The 22,353-nt window shown below is 38.7% G+C and overlaps 5 protein-coding genes across 5 annotated transcripts; 1 reads left to right on the top strand and 4 right to left on the bottom strand.

The window, feature by feature from the left end:
* Positions 1–336: 336 nt before the first annotated feature.
* On the bottom strand, positions 337–3,201 carry LOC111782085 (homeobox protein knotted-1-like LET6). Its single transcript, XM_023662869.1, has 4 exons — positions 2,818–3,201; positions 2,433–2,679; positions 734–978; positions 337–651 (listed from the first exon to the last, which is right to left on the bottom strand). Exons 1-4 carry the CDS (start codon positions 3,199–3,201, stop codon positions 448–450), a joined length of 1,080 nt encoding a protein of 359 aa, XP_023518637.1. The 3' UTR covers positions 337–447.
* A 6,555-nt stretch (positions 3,202–9,756) lies between these two features.
* On the bottom strand, positions 9,757–11,172 carry LOC111781122. The gene has a single exon (XM_023661566.1). It carries the CDS (start codon positions 11,026–11,028, stop codon positions 10,039–10,041), a length of 990 nt encoding a protein of 329 aa, XP_023517334.1. The 5' UTR covers positions 11,029–11,172; the 3' UTR covers positions 9,757–10,038.
* A 1,372-nt stretch (positions 11,173–12,544) lies between these two features.
* LOC111782207 (pyrophosphate--fructose 6-phosphate 1-phosphotransferase subunit beta-like) lies at positions 12,545–19,047 on the bottom strand. The gene is made up of 17 exons (XM_023663030.1): positions 18,696–19,047; positions 18,153–18,314; positions 17,914–18,035; positions 17,690–17,743; positions 17,498–17,604; positions 17,296–17,401; positions 16,914–16,977; positions 16,569–16,657; positions 16,189–16,320; positions 15,918–16,088; positions 15,711–15,826; positions 15,495–15,606; positions 15,263–15,347; positions 14,634–14,678; positions 14,399–14,467; positions 13,567–14,164; positions 12,545–12,849 (listed from the first exon to the last, which is right to left on the bottom strand). The coding sequence occupies exons 1-16, from the start codon at positions 18,886–18,888 to the stop codon at positions 14,088–14,090; spliced, it is 1,704 nt and encodes a 567-aa protein (XP_023518798.1). The 5' UTR covers positions 18,889–19,047; the 3' UTR covers positions 12,545–12,849; positions 13,567–14,087.
* A 491-nt stretch (positions 19,048–19,538) lies between these two features.
* Positions 19,539–19,976, top strand: LOC111781697 (probable transcription repressor OFP9). Its single transcript, XM_023662384.1, has one exon. The coding sequence runs from the start codon at positions 19,539–19,541 to the stop codon at positions 19,974–19,976; it is 438 nt and encodes a 145-aa protein (XP_023518152.1).
* A 277-nt stretch (positions 19,977–20,253) lies between these two features.
* LOC111781900 (chromoplast-specific carotenoid-associated protein, chromoplastic-like) lies at positions 20,254–21,948 on the bottom strand. Its single transcript, XM_023662635.1, has 3 exons — positions 21,394–21,948; positions 20,919–21,114; positions 20,254–20,781 (listed from the first exon to the last, which is right to left on the bottom strand). Exons 1-3 carry the CDS (start codon positions 21,843–21,845, stop codon positions 20,467–20,469), a joined length of 963 nt encoding a protein of 320 aa, XP_023518403.1. The 5' UTR covers positions 21,846–21,948; the 3' UTR covers positions 20,254–20,466.
* Positions 21,949–22,353: the final 405 nt, after the last annotated feature.

The following is a 22,353-nucleotide window of genomic DNA, read 5'->3' as shown; positions in this document are numbered from 1 at the left end:
ATCAAGACCAACACAACATTTAATCTCGTGATCTAAAGATTTAAACATTAAGGATCACATGTACGAATGAATCTATTCTCATACTATCAATTTTCATGTCAAAAAATTTCAGCCAGATCATGCAAACTCCAAGTATATTGCACCTCATAAAATGGCAGAAAAGTCCAAATCCAATGCTCTCTCGAAATCATCATAACCATCCAAAAAAAAAAAAAACCAAACATTCAAAGTACATAAAATAGATAAATATTCATGCACAGCATACACTAACACTTAAAACATGTTCAACTTTCCAACTTCTGCGTTGGCAAATATAATATGAAGGAAGAAAAGCATATATGTTGGTGCCCAAACAAGTTGGATGATTCCTCAAACATTGATACACAAAAGAAGAGGAAAAGAAAAGGCATGGTATATTAAAATCACAACAATCTGGAAATTAATTTATTAGAGCAGAGTGGGAGAGATATCCAAGGGAAAAGGATTGCCCAACACGGTGTCCATGTAATACTGCGGATGCCCACCATCCATCACCACGAACTGCATATCTTCAGAGGGTTTCCAGTGCCTTTTCCTTTGGTTGATGAACCAGTTGTTGATTTGCTTTTGATCCAACCCTGTTGATTGAGCCAAGGCTAGCTTCTGTGATTCCTGTTCAAAAACACAACATCACAGTTACCATCTAAACTAACCCTTACAAGAACAACATAGGAAATGGTGAGAGTACACATACAGATGGATAAGGCCACTTGTAATGTCTACTCCACCAGTCAAGGAGCTGTTGTCTGGCCTCCTTAGGCAGCTTCCCTTTCTTCCTTTTCTTCATGAATTCTTGCTTCAGACTGCCCAAGCATCCACTGTACTTGCGGAGGAGCTGACCTTTCAGTTCGCGGTCTTCGGCTTGAGGGTCGATAGAGTGCCCATTGATATCAACTTCCTCTTCAGACGAACCATTCCTTTCAAATGCCTCACCACAAACTGGGTGGTATGCATACAATATGTCAGCCATCAAATGAACTCGAACATACATGTTATCGTAAATCAGCACCACATGGTTATTAACCCATTCTTCGGTTCGGTTGCAGTTGAGCTAATTAGAATCAAGTATTCTTGGACATGACTCTTTATTCAGAAGAAGATGACAACACACACTATTTTCTAAGATTTTTGAACAGATACGAACATATAAAGGTGATAGGCAGACAATACAAAAAGAAACTGTGTACTTTCATACTGAATTTCAAATCAAAACACCAGAAAATTCAGGTGAGATGTTAACAAGCAAAAACAAAGAGGGTTCTGTATTTCCATGATGTGAAACACTCACACTCTTTATTAAGAGAATACAAGACACTTTGAAAAATACTACTACTTTGTATTGCTTGGATTAAAAATACTACTACTTTGTATTGATTGGATTCCCAGTGATGATGATCAACTAAGTAGGGTCGAGGGTATTTATACTCGATGGTAGTAAATCTATTCCTAAAATTTCTCAATGTTTTTTCTAAAATACCTAAATCATTTTCCTAAATTTATTCATACTAGAGTCCTGAATCAATTTTGTACCATAAATACAGTCGCTCATACAAGGGTTGGGCTTAACCCTACTGGGCTAGTGATGATATTATAACAAACATAACATAGTGATGAATTTTTGTTATATCCCACATTGGTTGGGGAGGATAACAAAACACCTTTGTGGAAACCTTTCCCTAGCAGACGCGTTTTAAGGCCTTGAAGGAAGACCCAAAGAGGACAATATCTACTAGCGGTCGGTCTAGGTTGTTACAAATTTAATAGCATTAAACAAAAGGAGAAAAGACATAGAATCATATAGACAATGTATAGGCAATAGCAAGGAATGAGAGAACAAAAACACAAGCCAATGACTAAAAAACATGGACATAATGTCATTTGATCTCTTCAACAATGCATTACAAACAATGAATTGATAATAAGAACTCAAAAAGAGTGCAAATAAACACTCCAGTGGACATGACTCAATAACTTGTTAGATCCCAATCAACCATACGCAGATAGATTCCTGCAGTTCTACACGACAGTTGACACAAACATCTAGATGATAACCTAATTTCCAGTTATGGAAACAAAAATAATAATACAGTTTTTCACTGAACTAATTGCATTGAAAAATTAAACCCCAAGAACAAAAAAACCTTGTGATGTATACAAACAAAGAGATTAAACAAATCAAAGGGTTTAGAAATTTTCACAAACAGTTTAAGATTATTAATTGTTATATATGAAAGAAATTAAGCATATGAAAAAAAAAAATCAGCTAATTAATACACTAAGAATAATAAATGAAGCTACGTGGTATGTAATTATATAAGCATTATAAACATGCATGAAAAAGTATAGAGGAAGATGAATTGATTAAAAATAAAGTAATTGGTGGAAAAATTCACCAGCGTCGGAGGATGAAATAGAGAGGGCTTTGAATTGGCACTCGATTCGGTGAAGAAAAAGCATGGCATCCCTAAAGGGTTTGGAAAGTTCTTGTTCATATTTAGTGAGCATCTCGCAGTAAGCTTCCATGAACTGGTCAAGAGCCGGATCTTCACCAATACACCCCGTACAAGACGTACCACTCATTGTGAGTGCAGATGCACACGCTCCTTCAAGCCTCGCCACCACATCCGGCGGCGCCCCCACCTGAGAAAAGTGAGAAAACGAGTCCAAAACAATAAAGCTTCAGATCTAAAGCTATAGAAGAGAGAGTCCTAAAAACAAGTCTATTATTATTATTTATGGTGGTTAGTTGGTTAGTTGGTTGGTTGTTTAGTTGGTTACCTTTCGACAATTGACATAGGCAGCAAGAAGGCGGTGGTAGTGAGGATGACCCATAATTTTGGCCTTCAATTCACAAGAAGACGAATTTGCATTACAACACCCATGATCGTTGTTGTTGGTGGTGGTGGTGGTGGTGGTGTGTTCATCCATGAAGTAACAAATAGGGTTAGAAGAAGAAGAAGTGTTGGTGTTGTTGATGTTGTTGGTAGTGTAATTAGGAGAAGGAAGAGGAGGAAATGGATTACATGCATCTCCTTGATGGTGGTGGTGGTGAGAAGACATTAAAGGCATCATCATCATCATGGAAGAACATAACCCATTATTACTATTATTTTGATCTCCAAAATTCATCATACCTGAAGAACTTCCGCCGGGACCATCCATAGAATACAACAATAACAACAACAACAAGTGTTTATTTCTTCTTTTTTCTTTTTTTTTGGAGGGCACTCCCGGGATTTTAGCTTCCTATGAAAGATCAGGCTTTTATGAAAGAGGAAAAGGCAGGCGGTCAGGTCAGGCAAGCTAATTGTTTGTGATGTATGTTATTGCTATGTGGGTTGTGTTAGGAAGGAAGGAAGGAGGAGATTGGATTAATGTAACGTGGAGATGGTTAGATGGGGTTGGCAAAGTTTTTATTTTTTTGTTGTTTTTTTTTTTTTTTTTTACCTTCCCGATGAAAACTCTCGTCTTCCTCTTTTGTTGCAGTGGCAGTGAGGAGAGACTACTGGCATTACTGGCATAAAGAATTGAGAGAGAGAGGGCGTCGATCAAATCGAGGAGAGGGCACCGCACCGCACGGCACATAGATGGAAAACCAAGCCAGTAAGCTAACATTCACCCAATGGCCATGGATGAAAACCCCTTCTCACTTCAATAATAGCGTACCCACTTGGATTGGATTTACTTATTTAATTTAATCTATTATAGAAGAGAGTGAGGAGTCCAGTGATTTAATATTACCTATTTTGAGTTAGGGTTTTTCAATTCCCACACGTTTGAAGGCGTTTGTGCACATCACTTCAGTTATAAATAAACTTGAGGTTGGGCACGTAAAAAGTGGAAAAAGAGAGTGTAATTATGGTCTGAGTCGCCCCCATCTAATCTGCTAATAATTTGGCATGGAAAAAAGTGGAGTTTTTGTTTGCAGTAAGAAAAAGCTGGTAAAGTTAGTGGGACACTCCGAATGTCGCTTCTTCTCTTTTAACTCTACTACTCACCTTAGCTTCTTAGCTTATTAGCTTATATTAGCTTATATTAGCTTATTAGCTTATATTAGCTTATTAGCTCCTCCCATCGACTTTGTTTCCAATCTCCATTCAAGCTCGTGGAAACAAAAGTGCTTTCTTTTCCCTTCAAACCATGAACCAAATCCTGCCTAAATCTCACTGTGCAACACTGTCCCTTCAATGTTCCAACCTTTTGTTCTCTTCCCATATATATATATTTTTATATTGTTGTTTGTTATTTACCTTCAACTCCAACTGCATGGGAATGGCTTCGCCTTCATATTCATATCCATTCCTCACACGTAAATGGGTTAAAAGTAAGAAAACCCAATCTTTAATCCGCTCTAAAGGCTTCCCACCACATCATATGATGAATTTGAGTCAAATATGTGCTTCTCTTCTCCTACTCTCATATCTATATACATTTTTCTAAACCCAATCTATATATTTTTATAATCAATGAATATTATCTCCATTGGTGTGAGATCTTTTGGGGAAACTCAAAGCAAAGTCATGAGAGCTTATGTTTTCAAAGTAGACAATATCATACTATGGAGAGTCGTGTTCTTATAATAGTTCATTCATTGCTTCATTCACAATTTGCATTTGCTAAAGAGAAGTTTCCACACCTTTCGTTACCCTCTTCAACCAACCAACGTAGAATCTCACAATCTAATTCACCCCACTTAATTCCATCCCCAACAAATATGAGATCTCACAGTCTACTCTTTAGAGACTAAATCGTTATAAGAAAGTTAAATGATTGAGTTGTAAGAATAGGTATGAAAGAAGGGTATTTGTGAGATTTGAAGTTTGATTGAATTAGAATAAATGTTTGTAAAAGAGAATACATAAGATTGGGTGTAGAAAAACGGAAGAACAATCAAATTGGTTTCTACGAGGGGGAGAGAGAGAGAGAGAGAGTGGGGAGAATAATATACGTAACCAATAAATAAATAATAATACTAAACAATTAGGGTTTTTTTTAGGGTTTTTTTTAGGGTTTTTTTTAGGGTTTTTTTTAGGGTTTTTTAGGGTTTGAAGAAGAAAAAAAACATATATTTTATGTATGTATATAGTACGCGAATCCGTCAGCAAAGCGTAAGTAAGAATAAAGGTAGGTCAGAGTGAGAGAGAGAGAGAGAGAAAGGGAACCCTAGATTGTATTTAGATTTAGGGTTGGAAGCAGTAACCAAATCACTTTAAGTCTTTTCCATCTACAGACCCATCATACTCTTCAAGCTTAGGGTTTGGTTTGGTTTGGTTCCAATGAATGGCACTTACCAACCCCATCAACACCCAGTTTTATGAGCCAAGTTTTTGGTCCATTATTATTTTTCCACTTGATTCGACGCATTTGTGCTGTGTCCAATAAAATAAAGCTGATTTGACCCTCTTTTGACTCCACTCTTTTTAATTTCTTTCTTTACTTTCAAAGAGTTGACATTATGAAATGCAAAGATGGGCATTTGAGTGTGTGTTTGTGGGATAGCATACATAATATAAATACACGCTATTATTTTACAACCATTCGTCTCCCATGGCATGTATATGTATATGACTGATTTAACTACTACTGCCTATACACAACAAACAAACTGCTGCTGCACCTGCCACATGCCACCCTCTGTTGCAACTCCTTTTCCTTTGTCCTTCCTTTTTTTTTTCTTTTCTTCATTTTACACCGTTCTTGTTTTACAGCTCTCACACCCTTTGCCCAAAATGTTCAATTTCCCGAGAGGTTCTCTCCTCAAGATTTGTGTCATAACTCTGTCCACGTTTTTGTGTGATTTATGACACCAACATGTTAACGTAACACAAATGGTTCCGTTTCAAAATTCACTTGAACATATCTCACATCAATTCAAAAGAGAAACGAGTGTCAGCGAAGTCGCTGAGTTCAAAAGGGTGGACACTAGGTCGATTGGAGAGAGTAACAAATGCTAGCGAGAATGCTAGGCTACAAATAAGATAGATTGTGAGATCCCATGTCGATTGGAGAAAGTAAAGAGTGCCAACGAGAACGCTAGATCGATTGGAGAGAGTAAAGGGTGTCAACAAGAATACTATGCTCTGAAGGAGTGGATTGTGAAAATCCCACATTGATTGAAAAAGGGAACAATGAAAGTGTTTAAAAACCTTGAAAGGAAGCTCGAAAAGAAAAGTCCAAAGAAAATAATATCGATTAAGAATGAGTTTACTATTACAAACTCAACACAACATGGGATTTATGACTTTTTGAGAGAATAATTTCACAAAGTTATGATTTTTTTGACATGGACAGTGAAGTAAAAAGTGATTCTTTGAAAATAACCCTCCAACTCCAACTGTTAGAGTCATTCTTTCCCCCGTTTCCCCAGCGATAGGAACTTCTTAGTGAGCAATTTGAAAAAAAAGAAAGAAATACCATATCTAGAGGAAGATCATGATTTAATAATTGAATCAATACTTTAGGCATTTCAAGGACGATACTTTTCATATTTAGGGGGAAAAAAACAAACCAAAATGAAAAGAGTTGGAATTATGGTGGGTCACAGCTCCTCCTTTTGCGCTTATCTCTGTGCACCACACAAAAAGGGAGAGAAAAAATAAATCCCACACATCTCATCATCCTCCATTAATGAATATAACACTTGAGAACTGGAATGCATGCTTCCCTAAAAACATAATGAAACAAAAACACTTGTGAGTTTGGTTTCAGAAACTAAGGGATTTGTGAATGACTGTGAGTTGTTGGTATCTTTGATATTTTGGAAGGTATATTGCTCAAAGTGAGTGGCAAGGCAAGCACATGGTTTCAGGCATATATTAAAGTGCCCTTCTTAGACCAAACCATCAAAAAACAAAGAGGGTTATAAAGATAGTACCACAAATTGTTCTGTTGGCCGACAATGACATGACTCTTGACTAATTACTGCCACTACCATGAATTTAATTTATGTGTGCTATTCGTTATGAAGATGAACCCTCTGAACCAGCATCAATACCTCAAAATCTATTCCTTTTTAACCAACTAGCTCACTTCTTCCTCCTCCTCCTCCTCCTCCTCCTCTATGTGCCAACGGGGGAAGGAACCAAATCCCCTGTTCAATTTCAGTAAGTTTTCTGGAAATGGAGTGTTTAAAGAGGAGATGAATTTGCATAAATGGGGCTGAAGTTGTATTGAACGTACAACAAGTCCCACAAATTGCAGGTTCATATTTCCATGGCACCCTCGAGAGCAGACAGGCACATTAATGAAAAGCACTAGTGGGCACTGATCATGCGGTGCTAAATTAAACGTCGTATCATGCGGTGTCGCATCAGTCAACCTACGCTGAGCCGAGGATAATGCCAATGTTTCTTCCACACATTAGCCGAGTCTCTACAGAAGCCAGAAGGGTTTGAATAATGGACTCACACCGCAACCTTCTTCCCCCACACCATCCCCTGCTTCCTTAGTTTCTCCAACATAATCCTCACCCATCAAGAACTGGTGGATGATGAAATTCAGTTCTTAAACTTGGGATACATAACTAAATACTCAAATCAATGCAATCGCAAGAACTTGAATCTGTAATCTTGTTATGTCTATAAACTAAGAACCTTCAATCTGTAATTTCTTCAATCCCCGAAAGTATAGAATTCACTGTTCTTGGTTTCTAAATTGATACTTCTTCGGGCCTCCAACTATATCAAGGCCCATTTAATGATCTAGCAATGAAACAAAACATCTCTTTAAGTGGTTCAGTCCAGGTCCCTAGAAACTCAGACCAAAGATTCCAATCTCAGAGATCGGTAGGCTTTTGTTTCCGAACATGAACCACTTTCTCCCTGACTCTGTTGCAGCAAGCGATCTTAAGCACTTGTAACTTAGTTGCAAACCGAAGTTACCAGAATATTTTATTGATCTTGGTAAACCCCAAATATGATTAAAGGGGTGAAAGTATTCCATGTTCTCCGTTTTTCGACGCTTTCCCTCGAATTATCTGTAAAAAGAAACCCAGAAAGAGAGGCTATAGCCACCAAAAGAACTCTACGAATTAGGGCTCGACGAAATAAAAGACGGGTAGTTTGCCTTTGATTCCCCCTTCCACACATTCTGAATATACATGCAAAGTGAAGCAAAAAGAAAGAAGATATAGAGATCATTACATCCTTACAGCGCTAGACATAGATTCTTCGTAAGACGGCATCTGCGTAGACTTTTCCCTCGATTTGCTTTCAAACGATTCCACCAGCGAATTGTGAACTCAAGCTTCGCTGCGTTATGAACTCAAATTCTTGCATTATCAAATACAAACGCGGACAAGCACCCTGATCGAAGGGTCGGCATGCCGGAGTAGCGAATACTGCGCAGGACGAAGAGAACTGTGAATTTGAGCCAGGCGCCGAACCAGTTCTACGTAGGTTGGGCCGGGGGCGGCTGTGTTGGGCTCGAGTATGGAGCTTATGTTTAGCCCACTGAGGTGGCCCAACTCAGAATGCATCGATGCATGGGTTCGGTAAGTATTATATAAAAGAATACAAGTTTAACACCAGATTTTGTATATAGCTTATCTAAATCTTAACTGGTTTTTGTTTTGCATGACGAAATGGTATGATGTAGTAAATGTAATGAAGATCAGTTACATCATGTAATTAGTGTTAAATTAGATTAATCCCAACGCTTAATTTGTTTACATTCACTAATTCTTTGAAATATTTGTTTTTAAATTTAGTTTATATGGGTTTGAAGAGTGAGTGCCATATGATATCACTTCATCTAAATTGACACCACCTGTCCAAATATTATAAGAACAAATGTGTCATTCTACACTTTGTTAAGTAGTGCCACTGCCACTGCCACCCACAAGTACGAAGGATAAACAAAATCTAATTGTAATCGTCAGCTCGTCACTAGCAAATGCTCGTCACTAGCAAATACTGTTTGTTTTGACTCGTTACATATCGTCGTCGGGCTCACAGTTTTAAAACGCATTTCCTAGGAAAAGATTAGAATGTTTGGACCCATGTGGGATCTCATAATCCACCCCCCTTAAGAGCCCAACGTCCTCGCTATTCACACCACCCAGTGTATGGCTCTGATACCATTTGTAACCGTCCAAGCTAGATATTGTCCGCTTTGTCCCGTTACGTACTGTTGTCAGACTCACGGTTTTAAAACGTGTCTATTATGGAAAGGGTCTAGTTCTATGTTGACCAGTGTCTTGCATTGTCTAGTAACTGACTTCGACCCATTACGTATCGTCGTCAGCCTCACGATTTTAAAATGCATATGCTAGGAAAAAGTCTCGCCTAGTTCGCTCCTTACACTGCTTACCGCTGTGGTAGGCTCGAGAAGACACTACTGTGATTCGGCAGTCTTGTTCTTCTGGAAAGCAAAACTTGGGGGAAAACTTGAACAGGAGAATGTCCTGGGAAACTCATATGTATAGACAGGGTAAATAATAGCCAGAGAAAAAAGAACAATGGCAACTTATTTACGTATTGGTTTCTATGGGAAACAAGCCAGAATTACTGTATTACAGTTCCAGTACAGAATTGTAAGGGCATGGTTTGAGAAGATAGATAAGGAATTAAGATAAAAGATACAGATTGGTCTATTCTTTTCCCCCTCAAGAACAGAATCAGCCATGGATTACAAGACAAAAGCTAAGAGGGTGACAATTGGTGGTCCTCGTAATGATGAAGAAACAAGAACAGAAGAAAAAGAAAACCCCATGAAGCCTTGACAAAGAAACCTCCAGAATCGCATTCATTCAATCCAAGAAATTGGTTGAAACAAAGAGATGAATCCAAATGGGGGGAGTTTAATTTTTGCAATAAGTTGATTGAAATTACAGTAACAGACAGCGAAACTGTGTACAGAGCTGATAAATTAAGTAGTGTCAGAACTCAGATGGCTAATACTTTTGGTTAATTACATTGAGATGCAAAAAGTTTGAGACCAAGGGGAGCTTCCTATACAATAATGCGTTTGAAAATGGAGAATCCTTTTTTCATGAGACTGTTAATGCACTTTCTTAGTGAAAAGGCTTCTTATGCTAAAGAGATTGGTAGAACTACTTGAATTTCCAGGATTACTAACACTGCCGCCGTTTCCGTTGTTGTCGGAACCATGGCTGCCGCCGTCTACGCCGCCGCTGCTGCTGCTTCTGCCACCACCGCTGCCAACAGCCCCAAGTCCACTGGTCTCGTCGCTTCTACAGCTCAAGTGGTTTCTGTACCCAATACACATGGGGACATTCAAATTCAAAACTCTTACTCTAGAGGCGGCGGCGGCCTTGCTTCGGTGGGCGTCCGTGGGTTCTTTCCGGGCAGTTTTTTCGGCGTTGCGAGAGAGAGTTTCGGAGGTTTTGACAGCGGATCCGCCGCGCCGGACCTGCCACACCGGACTACTCCGACCCAAATGGACTCCGGCGTGACTTGGGCTGCTTGGCCACTTCCTGGACTTGGATTCACCGGCGGAGTTGCTGCGGGAACACGGCGCACTGTTAAACTTCCGGGATCCGGGTTGGCCGCCGGTGAAAATTTTAGGCCTAGTGAAAGTATTCCCGGCGGATCTGCTACGCGAAAATGGCCAAATATTGATGTTTAACTCGGCCGATGAAGACCCATTTCCAGTCTTCTTCTCTTTCTTCTTCTCCTTCTCTCGATCCTCCTGACAACCCGAGGCGTTCTTCTTTTCGCTTTTCTTGAAAATGTTCCACCGCTGCGACGAGGTTAACGAAGAACCCGTTTCCGCCGAAACGCGCATCAATTTGGGGCCATCGCATGGATCGGGTTCGGAAGGAGGAGGCTCCGGGTCAGTTTTCGGGTTAGGTTCAGTAGATTGAGAGGTACAATGGTTGGATACAAGGTGAAGTGGAAGAAGAACACCGTCGACAAAGAGCTCATCAGCAGAGAGGAGATTAGGCTGAGGGCAAGAGGGGTTCCGGACCATCCAAAACTCGAACTCCGGCGACGTGGGGAAGCTGCCGGTGGGCGGCGGAATCTCCATGAGGGAAAAAGATGAAGATTCTTCAGCTGGTGTGTGAGCTGAGAGCTCAGAAAAGGGACCCTACAAACTCCAATCAACAAATCAGAATAAAAACTGAGAGAGAAACAGAGAAGTTGGGGGTACCACTCGACGACGACGACGACGAAGCAATATTTTCTTGGCTTTTATATAATATTTTTAAAATCTCAATTTCCCAAAATTAGTATTTTAGTAATTTATATTTGTTTGGAAAATAAATAATTAGTTTCCTGGAAATGTCACCCATCATGGCTGCTTTCTCTTGTACCACATTCAAATTGAATTATTACAAATTAAGCCTTAAAATATGCATAAACCACAATTTAGTAATTGAATGAAATTGGTTAATCTATATAATATTATTCAACGCCATAATTTCATCTCAAATTGGTTAAGTAATCATTTAATTACCATACTTAATTTCTTGCACGCATCAGCAAATTATTAATCCAGTTATAAAAATAAATAAATAAAGTGTAGTGTAGTTGAATGGGTATGCAGCACATGCAAAAAGTAAAACTGGATTTGGTTTGGGTTATGGTGCGTAGCCAAACACACCCCAAATAATACAATAATTCTTAGTCAATAAAAATATTGCTCTATTTCTGTCTATTTATATTCTAAATGTGAAATAAATGTGAGATTATATAAGTAATTTGGTAGTGTAATAATGGGTTTCTATATTCCATTTTTTGAGGAGATCCAATGGTAGGAAATGAAAGATTTTTATATCGGTGCATTCTTGAGAAAAAGATCAAACGGTTGAAAATGAGACATTTTTAATCGGGTATTTGGATAGCTCCAAAGCTATGACTTTCATAGGGTCATAGCGCATTTAAACGATGTCGTTTTCGTAGGAGCTGTACATGAGTTACCATATAAAACAAATTAGCATAAGTATAATATGGAGAGCCAGCAATAAAGTTTTCAGTTGTCTTCATACATTGTGTCCATTTTTCCTTTTAATTTTTTTGCCTAAAGTTTCATACTTTAATGTACCATTAAAGTGAGTTTGTTTGCATAACATGGTTCCAGCATAACCACAAGTTCTCTTTTTAAAATAGTAAAAAAGTATTAAGATGTGAGATCTTACAATCCACCACCTAGCATCATCTTTGGCACATGACCCGGTGTCTAGCTATTATACCATTCGTAACCGACAAAGTCCACTACTAGAAAATATTATCCATTTTAGTCCGTTACGCCGGCAGACGTTGTCCGCCTTGACCCCTTACATATCGTCGTCAACCTCACAATTTTTAAAATTCGTATGTTAGGGAGAAGTTTCCACACCCTAATAAGAAATATCTCGTTCCTCTAGTTTCACGCTCTTATAAGAAATATTTTATTCTCCTCTTCAATCAACGTGGGATCTCACGATCCTCAAATCAATTGTCTTGAGTTTTTGAAGCTTAAGCTGAGAAGTTTAGGGTTTATGTTAGGGTGGTGGAGTGGGCGACAGTTGAGTGGAAGCATGAGCTCGTAGCACTACAACTTGTATTGAATGCCATAAAAGATCCAATTAAGATGTTGTTTTTCTTCTTCTCCTCTGCGCTTCCAATTTGCCATTTAAATTAACGTTGGAGTCTCTCAAACAATCTCTGCAACAAGTCAGTTGATTTGGTCTCACATGCACACCACTGCGCAATACATGGCCTTTTCCCGTTCTCCGCGGCTTGTCTTCTTTATTGCTGAATCATTAGCTGCATGCAATTTGTTTCTCCACTTCTTTAATTGGGTCCATTTCAATAATTGAGTTAGGATTTTGGCATGTGGGGGTCCTCTTTTTAGCTTTGATTTTTCCTGAAAACAAAAGAAGAATCAAAAGGGTAGCTTCATAGAACCCCATTTGATAATATTTGAAAAGGATAAAGGAGAAAGCAACGGATTTTGATTGAGGATTTGCATTATTATCTAATCAAGGAATTGGGTTTTCATTGGATGGATCAGCAAAGCAAGCAATCATGTGGAGTTGTTAGTGATGAGAGGGGTGATTACATGATGCCAAAATGGGAGGGTAGCACGTGATAACTTCTCTTTAGAAGCTCGAAACATGGCAAAAGCAAATACCAAACATTTGTTTAAGCATTTTAAATCATTTACATTTGGGGATTTAAGAAAGGAAAAAGAAAAGAAGGGGACAGAAAAGGCGAAAAGGAAAATCTGTGCTTTTGGATTTAAACCATTTTGCAGGTTACACAGAAGCTAGCTGCTAATGGGTAGGGAGTGGACCCAGTTGGGGCAGACTGAATCGACCACAGATGCTCAGAGACTTTAAACTTTAGAGTCTCAATTCAAATCATTAAGCCTTCAACAATAACAAGATGGCAACTAAAAAAAAGTCCAACTTCTGAATCATATCAGACACTGGATTTGAAGTTTAGGGGTTGTGATCAGGCAGTTCAGTTCAATCACTTGGATCAATGTCTTCTTTTTGACCTTTTTATCAGTTTCTCTCTCTAATTGAAGCACAGTAACCAAAAAAGTAGTGTATCAAAGAGAGAGATAGGTTGTAGGTACCTTCATACGCCAGAGAGAGAGAGAGAGAGAAACAAATAAAGTTGAGAAGAATCTCCTCTCCTGTCTGCAGTATGTAGATTAAGATTATTAGATCAGAGCCTATGAGATACATTTCAAATCTTTCATTCAAGAAAATATAAAACATTTCAAATCCATGTTTGTTTTATTATAAAGTAAGAAGTCGAATCAATTTATTCAAATATGTTAGGCGATTTCCATTATTTGAACTGGTATGCAGTCATAGTCAGATAATCTTGGAAATTTTAACATTTGGTCCTTGGACAGCAACCCTATCCTTCAAAAAAATTTAATGGTTAGAACCCATTAAACTTACAGAACTCAAATCATACCCCAAAACAGTGGCGATTTTTTATTAGCATCTTACGCCACCGAGCAATGCTAATCAAGCTGAAATTGAAGAAAACTAGGTTCCTAAAATATCGCATAAAAAGGCCATAACAGGCTTTAAGCTTCCTCAAGAAATAAATTTTGGGTCGAAACTACTGGGTAAGGAGTTATCTTTAAGCTCCAGCTCCAAGCTCCAGGAGGAGAGTATGATTAATAGCACTTGATGCAGGACCCACAAATTGAATAGGACCTGAAATTTCAATTAGGAAGAATGTCACAATTTAATCAAAACAGTGCATGCTTTTCTCATCTTTAAGGCATTATTGACATGTTTTTTTTAACACCCTCATTTAAATATTAGTAAATGCAAAGGGGAAAACAAATTAAATGGCAGCCAGCTGAAGAACATGACAAGGAGATTGTTCTCTTTTTGTTAAGAGCGGACAAGGAATCAGAGAAAGATAGAAGTTGAATGTTTTCTAACCAGGACTAATGTATCGGTTGTTGAATGCCCACTCATCCCTCAATGATGCAAACTTCTTGAAAGGGGTACCTGATAATTCATGAATGAATCGGACATTATTGCTTAGTTTTTTCCAGTAGCAGATAAGTACATGAAAGTGATTGGTCAGTATGACAACAGGAAGACACTATTCTAGTATTACACAAAAAAGAAAAAAAGAAAAAAAAAAAAAAAAGCTTCCCTTCACAGTTCTTACCATCGAGCTCGACCATTGCCTTCTTAATCACAGGCTTAAATTTGCCTGTCACAAAAATACAACTTCAGTGATAACACAAGTATATGAAAATCAAATCATTTGAACGCGACAGCTAAATACATTTGGACTAGGATTCAAGAACCTTCGGGCTAAGCCGCGTCCCATAATGATGAAGTTATCATGAACCAAAAAGAGACCAATTATTGAAATAGGGCCTTTTGTATCATTAATGTTATTAGAAGTTGAAAGCTCCAGAACAATAGATGCTGGACTTTCGTTTAAATTTATGCCAAGCAGACACACCGACCCAAAGTATTTTGTTTATGTTTGACCTGTAATGTACGGGTATACATTTGGTAGCACCTTTCTTAAAGATGACTTGCAAGAAAAGGCCATTTCTACGACCTTGAACAGGACCTGTTCCAAGGGTTGTACAACTTTATCCTTGAGATCTAAAGAAAGAGCTAATTCTGAACCTTAGAATTTTCACACATTCTTTATGAAAATGGACAAACCACTTTGAGGGAGCATGCAAACGAAGGGGGTTGAAAGAAACCACAAGACGACTAAAATTAAGACCATGCATGATAGAGATAACAGAGTGATTAAGATAGCAAGCTGTAGTCTACCATGTCTCCTCTCCACATCCATTAATGATGTCAATGAAGTCCCACCAACAGTCCATTCTTCAACGGGAGCAGCTAAGTTCCCCACCTGGCAGATACACATAGTATGCACAAATATTTACCGACAAATTATTGACAAACACAGCCAAAAAAATTAGGAATAACAGGAAACTGATATTTGATGGAAGTGTTTGCAGAGATATTGAAGATAAAATGAGCAGAGAATAGGACAGACGGATGATATTAGTCCAGTTTTTCCACTCTGCAGGAGAGCTCCAGCACCATAACCCAATGCATAGCAGTAAGTGGAATCGAAATTGGTTGGTAGACCACACCTCCCTTCATATCTGCAAGTTTGACGCACAAGTGTTGCTGTGGAACTCCAACAAAAGGAAAAGAAAGAGAAAAAGAAAGTGAACTGCAGTTCTCAAATAATGAGAAGAATACTTACCCAAAAAAGTGAGATTGCCCTTTAAATTGACCATTGTATGCACCTTCACTCTTCCTCTTCTCCAACTCTGTTTCAACCATCTGAATGAGCATTTTCTCTGTTTCTATTTTAGCTACCTAAACAAGAAAAGAAGAAAAATATCATATCTAACCAAGAAACACCAGCACCTGGGTATCAAAACAAAAACAGAAGGAAAAAGAAAATTACCTGAACATTTCCATGTGGATCTCTCTCGAGCATCAATTGTTCTTGGATTGCTTGAGGCAAGAGCTCAAAAAGTTCAAGAGATTGACTAGTGAGTTTCTTTTTCCATAATCCTTCATCGTCAACTATTTCATGGGCCAGAATTTCATTTAGCTCTGCAATAAGTTGCTGTACCTGAAAGGCATTCAAGAGCAACATATAGTTTCATTAAACACACAGCTAAGAATGAAGATAATAAGACAGCCATTACCGATTTTACGAACAAGAATAATACCTCCGGGATGAAGTCAATAAGGCCTTCCGGAATAAGTATAACACCATAATTAAAACCCAGTTCTGCACGTTTGCAGACTACATCTACAATGTAATCTGTAACACTTTTCAGCGTTTGCTTTTGAGCAGAAACCTGCAGCAAATCAATCCTAGTAGTTAGGAACACTGTAGCCTCTACATGCAGCAAAATTTATAACCATCGACCAGAGATTCCCAATCAATCATAAAGTTTTAAGAAGGCTCCATACATTAAAAGATGACACAAATCGAGCATTTAGAATCACTTGCAATGAGCGAGAGTAGAATGTGAGGACACCACAGAAAAAAAAAAGAAAAAAAAAAACATAATTAAAAATGCAGCTGACAAGAAGCTAATAGTACCTCTTCCCCAATAATAGTAATATTTGGATGAGTCTGCAGAGCACACTCTAGGGTGATGTGTGAAGCAGCACGTCCCATAAGCCTCACAACTGCAGATTCACAAATCAAATAATATGCTAAGAGAAATACGACAAAGTAAAAACAAATCAATGATCCACATGAATGCTAAAGCGCTTCTTTAGAGCTATGTACTAACATAACAACTTATAAATGCCTCTTTCTTGAGGCATCAAACAGTTTATTGGCTGATAAATAAATGTATCCACAACGTAAATAAGCATTATGAATAGATTAAAAAAAAAATAACATTTTAATCCGTCAGGTAAAGATATAGGACTTTCTTACAATGATAATATTTTCCAGTTGATCTAGCATCTATCATGACATTACCAATCATTTCTGCATAAATCTGCCACATTAGAAACATGAACTTCGTTAATAGTGGCAAATGAACAACGTAGTGCAAATCCAATCTAGTAAAACTGTAAAACCCAGACAACTTTATTCTCTCTGCAAAGTAATATCAAGTCTAAATCCTTCTACTTCGTAAGAAATCACAAGTTCAAGGAGATGTGTTAACACTTGAGCAAAAACTCGAGATGGTAATATCTACTACCACAACAAGAACAAAATTGAAAAAAACATTCGAACAATCATAGGGCAATGATGTGTAGTTTACATCAAAAGAATTAACACCATGTTAAGAATAAAACGAGAGAAATGTTACCCTGCAAGCTGTATCAAATCCGAAACTTATGGGCACCTCTTTGCATTTTAGATCTCCATCAATTGTTTTGGGGCAACCAATAACCCGGGTCTTCAAATTTTTACTCCTGATCAAAAGAAGAGGTATTATTTCACAAAACATATGATAGATACAACTAAAACAATGTACGGAAAAGCAAATTTTCTTAAATAGAGCAGTCCACCTGAAGTTTTCAGCAAGAAGGCAGGCATTTGTATTGGAATCATCTCCACCAATCACAACAATCCCATCCAAATCAAGCTTTTTTGCAGTTTCTTCAGCTTGTTTGAACTGAAAAATTAAGCCCACTCAACTAAGTTCATATATCCAAGTCACTTCAGCATAATGTCTGAACGTTGAAAAGAAACAGACTCACCTGCTCTGTTGTTTCAAATTTGTCCCTCCCACTGCGTATCATATCAAATCCACCCTGAAAAGATCTCAATAACCAGCATCAATTATGCTCATGCACCAGTTAACTTATTTTACATAGTGATGTATGATAACAAAGTATTAATATAGAGTATCGAAATCCATTAGAGGTCAACATCGTTACTAGTATTTAAATGTTTAAAGTTGTGAAGCACTCTATAGGTTTACCTGATTTCTATATGGATAAATATATTCTGCAGTCAATTCCACATAATTACATTTCATAATCCCGGCAGGACCACCCTTGAAGCCATATAACACACTGCCTTTGACATGATCCTGCAAGTAATCTAACGCCAACACAGATTTAAAATCACTCAAATCCAAATAATAAAAGAAACACGATTCAAAAGTAGATTAGCATAGAATTATCATATTTAATTCAGTAAATGTAAAATAATCGTTACCAAAAATTCCGGAAATCACGTTATGTCCTCCGGGGGCCTGGCCTCCAGACAACACGACACCAATCTTCAACTTCTTGTCCGATTGAGCTTTGTTGGATTTGCTCGGTACCAATTTTGCCGATGGCTGGCCGAAAAGATTAGGAAATAGCTTGGCTATCTCGTCTGCTTAAAACAAACGCAAAGAAGATTAATAAAACGCCTAAATTGTAGTCCTCCTTCCAAATCCATGCACAGGAATATTGGAAGGAGATACAAGACTCATGCATCGCAAAAATTCACGTAAGTCTATGAAATCAGAAACAGACACCAAAATATGTATTGACTGAACAGAAAACTCTGAAGCGTAAGCAACTGCTTCCATTTTTAGTGTTCCCATTCGATCGAATAAAATCGAAAAGACACTTAAAATTGCTAAAAACTCATTCCTGATTCAGCAAAGCAGCAACCAGATTCTTCAAGGATCTAAAGTAATAATAAACACTATAAGATGAAACAAAAGTGATACATACACAGATCCCGAGAGCATGCAATAGAACAGAGTACCTGGATTGCCAGCGGCAGAGCTAGGGGGTCCATCGACGATCGTGAAGGAACTTCTGAAAACAGAAGGCAGAGGCAGATTTTGGTCGATACGACTGGACTGAACTTCAGCATACACTGAGGAGACCCGTCCGGACACCGCCGCAGGAGAAGATTTGACGGCGGCTTCACCATTGGAGACGAAAGAACTTGGCATTGTATAACTAGAGCAAGCACGAACACCAGAGAAAGTGATGGTGCGGGAGGCTGAGACTACGATGCTCAACACCGGTGGTTAAACGCCTGAAATATAGCGAATTGTCGGAGCTGGACATTACCATGCTGAACCGAAACTGTGTTGGAAAATGGAAAAAGTAATAATTCAGTTTGGACTCTTTCCTTTGATGCGTTGACAGCTCTCTCCCGGACATTGGACATTGGGTACATTACTATTACCTGGGGCTGGTTTAGGATGCCTAGTTTGATTCTGTGGGTCGCTTTTCAGCAGTATGGGCCTTCAATTCCAGGCCCAAACCTCTCAGCCCATGTATCAAGTAAGCCCGTAACGAGCCCATGGCAGATGGTTCTGGGCCTGAGGGGGAACGAAACGATGTCGTTGCATGCTTCTTTTGTTACAACGCATCAGCCACTATTCCTTAATTCAAATCAGCATCCCTCGGCCGCCACATAGCTACACTGAACAACAGTTTCTCAAAAGGAAAGTATTAGAGGTCTACTTGAGCACCATCATTACTTGTTCTAAAGATCACAACTTGAAACCATTTCTAATACTAAAAAGAAGACCCACTTTTCCAATTGTGCATAAATGATTGTTTTGGCCTTGAATTTCCCTTCAAAGCACCGAGAATGAATGCAGCAGGCTCAAGCCAGCGGCATCGTCAAGAACAGAGAGCATACAGAGCCTTGTGCTGTCGATGCACTTGCAATTGCAGGCTGAGATTTTCTTCTTCAGACGAAACTGAAAGCTTCGGCTCTGAGCGATTCCCATCAGACTCCAGCATTTCCCACGCCATGGACCAAATGATCAGGCAAAAGCAGAGAATTGAAGAGACCAAATTTGTTGTAATGGTGGCTATGGAGAAATGCTCTGATGATCCAAAAGAGGACTTTAGAGTTTCGATGATGGAGATGATTTTGGGTAATGGAACTGAGAAGCCAAAGGATCTACGTAGTCTTTTGAACTGTTATATCTCCATGAACAACGATGAATGTCATGGTGTCATTTTAGAGGTATTCCATGAAGTATGCTGTAATTTGTTTCTGGGTTATGGAACAAAAATTTAGCATTGTTTATAAACGAATTTTGGAAAAGTGATTTGGATTCTGGAAAGCTCTGGACTTCTAATGGGTGGATTAAAATCCTCCTCGATTATAGTTCTCTCGTTAGAACAGAGAAATTAAAAAATAAACTGATTGTGATTGTGATTGTGACTTGATCAAAACAATCCAAAACCAATTGAATGGCTTGTATGACCTGATGTGCATGATTGACGAACTTAATCGCCAAGAATCCCTTTTGTCTCCAAGTTGAAGGAGTTGTGTGATCAGATCAAAAGGGTCATTTCCACTAACACTTCGATCCAAATGTTATTCAAGTGACTATAATGTAAAAGAAGACATGGTAACTGATGCTGGCCATTTAAACAGCAGGCGATACCATTTACTATATGTGGTTCAACTACAACACTTGCTACACCATCTTTAGATAACAATTTAGTTTTCCTATGAACCCTTTAAACGACGTTCCCTTGGCAAAGACAATAATAGTATTTGATCAGGGCAATAAGAGAGAGCTGCCTTCCTTGATGAGTACGAACACACTACCAACATCTCCCCGTGAAATTCGAAGATCTTCGTCGAGATAAGTAGTTAGCAACCATGACTCTGGTTTCGTGTTTGGGATCGAGAACTTGATTGGTGGTTGGCTAGAAATCGTCTTCGCCACATTTGAAGCAGTGTTTTGGATTGAGGATATGATGCCATTGAATGGTGAAAGATCGATCTTTTGTCCAAGAAACTCCACATTCTCTGGTATCACTATTGAATCCGTCAGCTGGGGTGTCCCAATGACGCCTTCTTCAAACTTGATCTGGAAACATAGTTGTGGGAAAAGTAAATATTAGCTGATTACAAAGTCAAAGAGTTGAAATCCCCAAACAGACAAGAAAATCCTAACTTTTCTGGGTTCAGACTGCCGGGTCAAAGGCAGATTTGTTCTAGCTTTACCTGTACGCGCTGAGGACTTCGAACTTCAAACTTTGCGTTAGTACTAATGGAAGTGGTAGCCAGAGGGCCAGAAAACTGGACAGAGTTTTGAACAGTGAAGCCCTCTGAATCAATTGTTTGTGAAATTTCTTCCACTTTCACCAATGGAAATGTACTCCTAGACAACAATGGGAACAGACCCGAGAACGATGTGTACCTACAACCCCAAATATTCATGTTGAGAAACCTATGATGACAACAAATTTCTAATGCAGAAACGCTTCCAAGAGTACTAGAAACAGCCTTACAAGAAATTTATACAAAACAAGATGTTAGGGCAGTTACAATCACCTCAATTTCAAGTTTCAAATCCCATCAGAGAAACCCAGAAATTCGATTAAACTTGTTCGTTCATATAGTATTATAGGAAGCCGTTTATAAATTGCACTGTTAAGAGAAATAACAAACTAGGTTACGATATGATTAGGGCACTTACGCGAGAATCCATTTGCCGTTGAGCAGAGTTAGGGCCTCCGTAGGGGCTGGTGTAGGGTTCTTCGCTTCCAGTTGCGTAATCAGCTCCACAATCTCCGCTCTGGTTTCGCTAGACGCTCTTAATCCACGATCGGTCCCGTAAAACGAGTCCACCAACGCCTTCTTCAGTTTATAGATCTCCGATTGCTCCAGAGGCTCCTCTTCAGCGACCGCAACAGCCGAACCATCATCGTAAGGCTCCACCTTCTCCTCCCCCCACTCGTCATCGTTCCCCACCGCACGGATCTTGCACACAGGTCTAGCCGAGATTGCCGACTTCCCCGCCGCTACTCTGGCTCCAACCCCAATCGAGCTGAGGGGTAAAATCGAGGGCTTAGAAATCGGGTGAGGTTGCGGTGGATTCAGTGAGAGAGTCTTGCACGGAAGTTGATTGAATTGAGAAACAAACGCCATTTTTTTCTCTCTGTTTTACCGAACTCAGACAAACAAACACACAGCACAAATTGAAAGACGAGGACTTCCACAACAGCTACGTCTCAAAAACCATTCCAATTCAAGCAAACGAGAGGGACGATTAAATAGATGCGAAATGAAACAAGAAGACGGTTCTACCCCTGATCTTCGCGACTGTCTTGAAACCTGTCAATATTTTCAAGGGCAAATTGGACCTTATGAAAGTAATAGCTATTTGATAATTGCACAAAACGTGGTGTGTTAAGATTGGAACACGTGGTGCATTCAGGAGGGAGACGGTAGCTTAGCGTATGAGGCGCGAAATTAATTAATTCAGGATACTCTTAAAATATCAATTAAACACGCATTTATTTCTAAGACCATATATAAAACCAGCTATGAATTAATTAAAAACGGAATAATTATTAAGAAAGTGTCGTGCAACTCGTGTTTATACAAAAGGAAAAAAAAAAACAATTAATTATAGACATGTTTTTAAATATATTTT

Source organism: Cucurbita pepo, chromosome LG19 (genome assembly GCF_002806865.2).
Source record: "Cucurbita pepo subsp. pepo cultivar mu-cu-16 chromosome LG19, ASM280686v2, whole genome shotgun sequence".
Taxonomy (NCBI): domain Eukaryota; kingdom Viridiplantae; phylum Streptophyta; class Magnoliopsida; order Cucurbitales; family Cucurbitaceae; genus Cucurbita; species Cucurbita pepo.
Note: the sequence above shows the minus strand (reverse complement) of the source record. Positions and strands in the feature narration are given on the sequence as shown.

Coding starts and splice junctions, on each gene's coding strand:
- LOC111782085 (XM_023662869.1), bottom strand. CDS start 3,201: ATGGATGGTCCCGGCGGAAGTTCTTCAGGTATGATGAATTTTGGAGAT. Junction 2,680..2,817: donor CCTATGTCAATTGTCGAAAG/GTAACCAACTAA, acceptor CACTTTTCTCAG/GTGGGGGCGCCGCCGGATGT. Junction 652..733: donor ACAAGTGGCCTTATCCATCT/GTATGTGTACTC, acceptor GTTTTTGAACAG/GAATCACAGAAGCTAGCCTT.
- LOC111781122 (XM_023661566.1), bottom strand. CDS start 11,028: ATGGAGATTCCGCCGCCCACCGGCAGCTTCCCCACGTCGCCGGAGTTC.
- LOC111782207 (XM_023663030.1), bottom strand. CDS start 18,888: ATGCCAAGTTCTTTCGTCTCCAATGGTGAAGCCGCCGTCAAATCTTCT. Junction 16,321..16,568: donor TTACTATTATTGGGGAAGAG/GTACTATTAGCT, acceptor GATTTGCTGCAG/GTTTCTGCTCAAAAGCAAAC. Junction 16,089..16,188: donor TTATTGACTTCATCCCGGAG/GTATTATTCTTG, acceptor AATGCCTTTCAG/GTACAGCAACTTATTGCAGA.
- LOC111781697 (XM_023662384.1), top strand. CDS start 19,539: ATGAATGCAGCAGGCTCAAGCCAGCGGCATCGTCAAGAACAGAGAGCA.
- LOC111781900 (XM_023662635.1), bottom strand. CDS start 21,845: ATGGCGTTTGTTTCTCAATTCAATCAACTTCCGTGCAAGACTCTCTCA. Junction 21,115..21,393: donor AACGGCAAATGGATTCTCGC/GTAAGTGCCCTA, acceptor TTGGGGTTGTAG/GTACACATCGTTCTCGGGTC. Junction 20,782..20,918: donor GAAGTCCTCAGCGCGTACAG/GTAAAGCTAGAA, acceptor CTATGTTTCCAG/ATCAAGTTTGAAGAAGGCGT.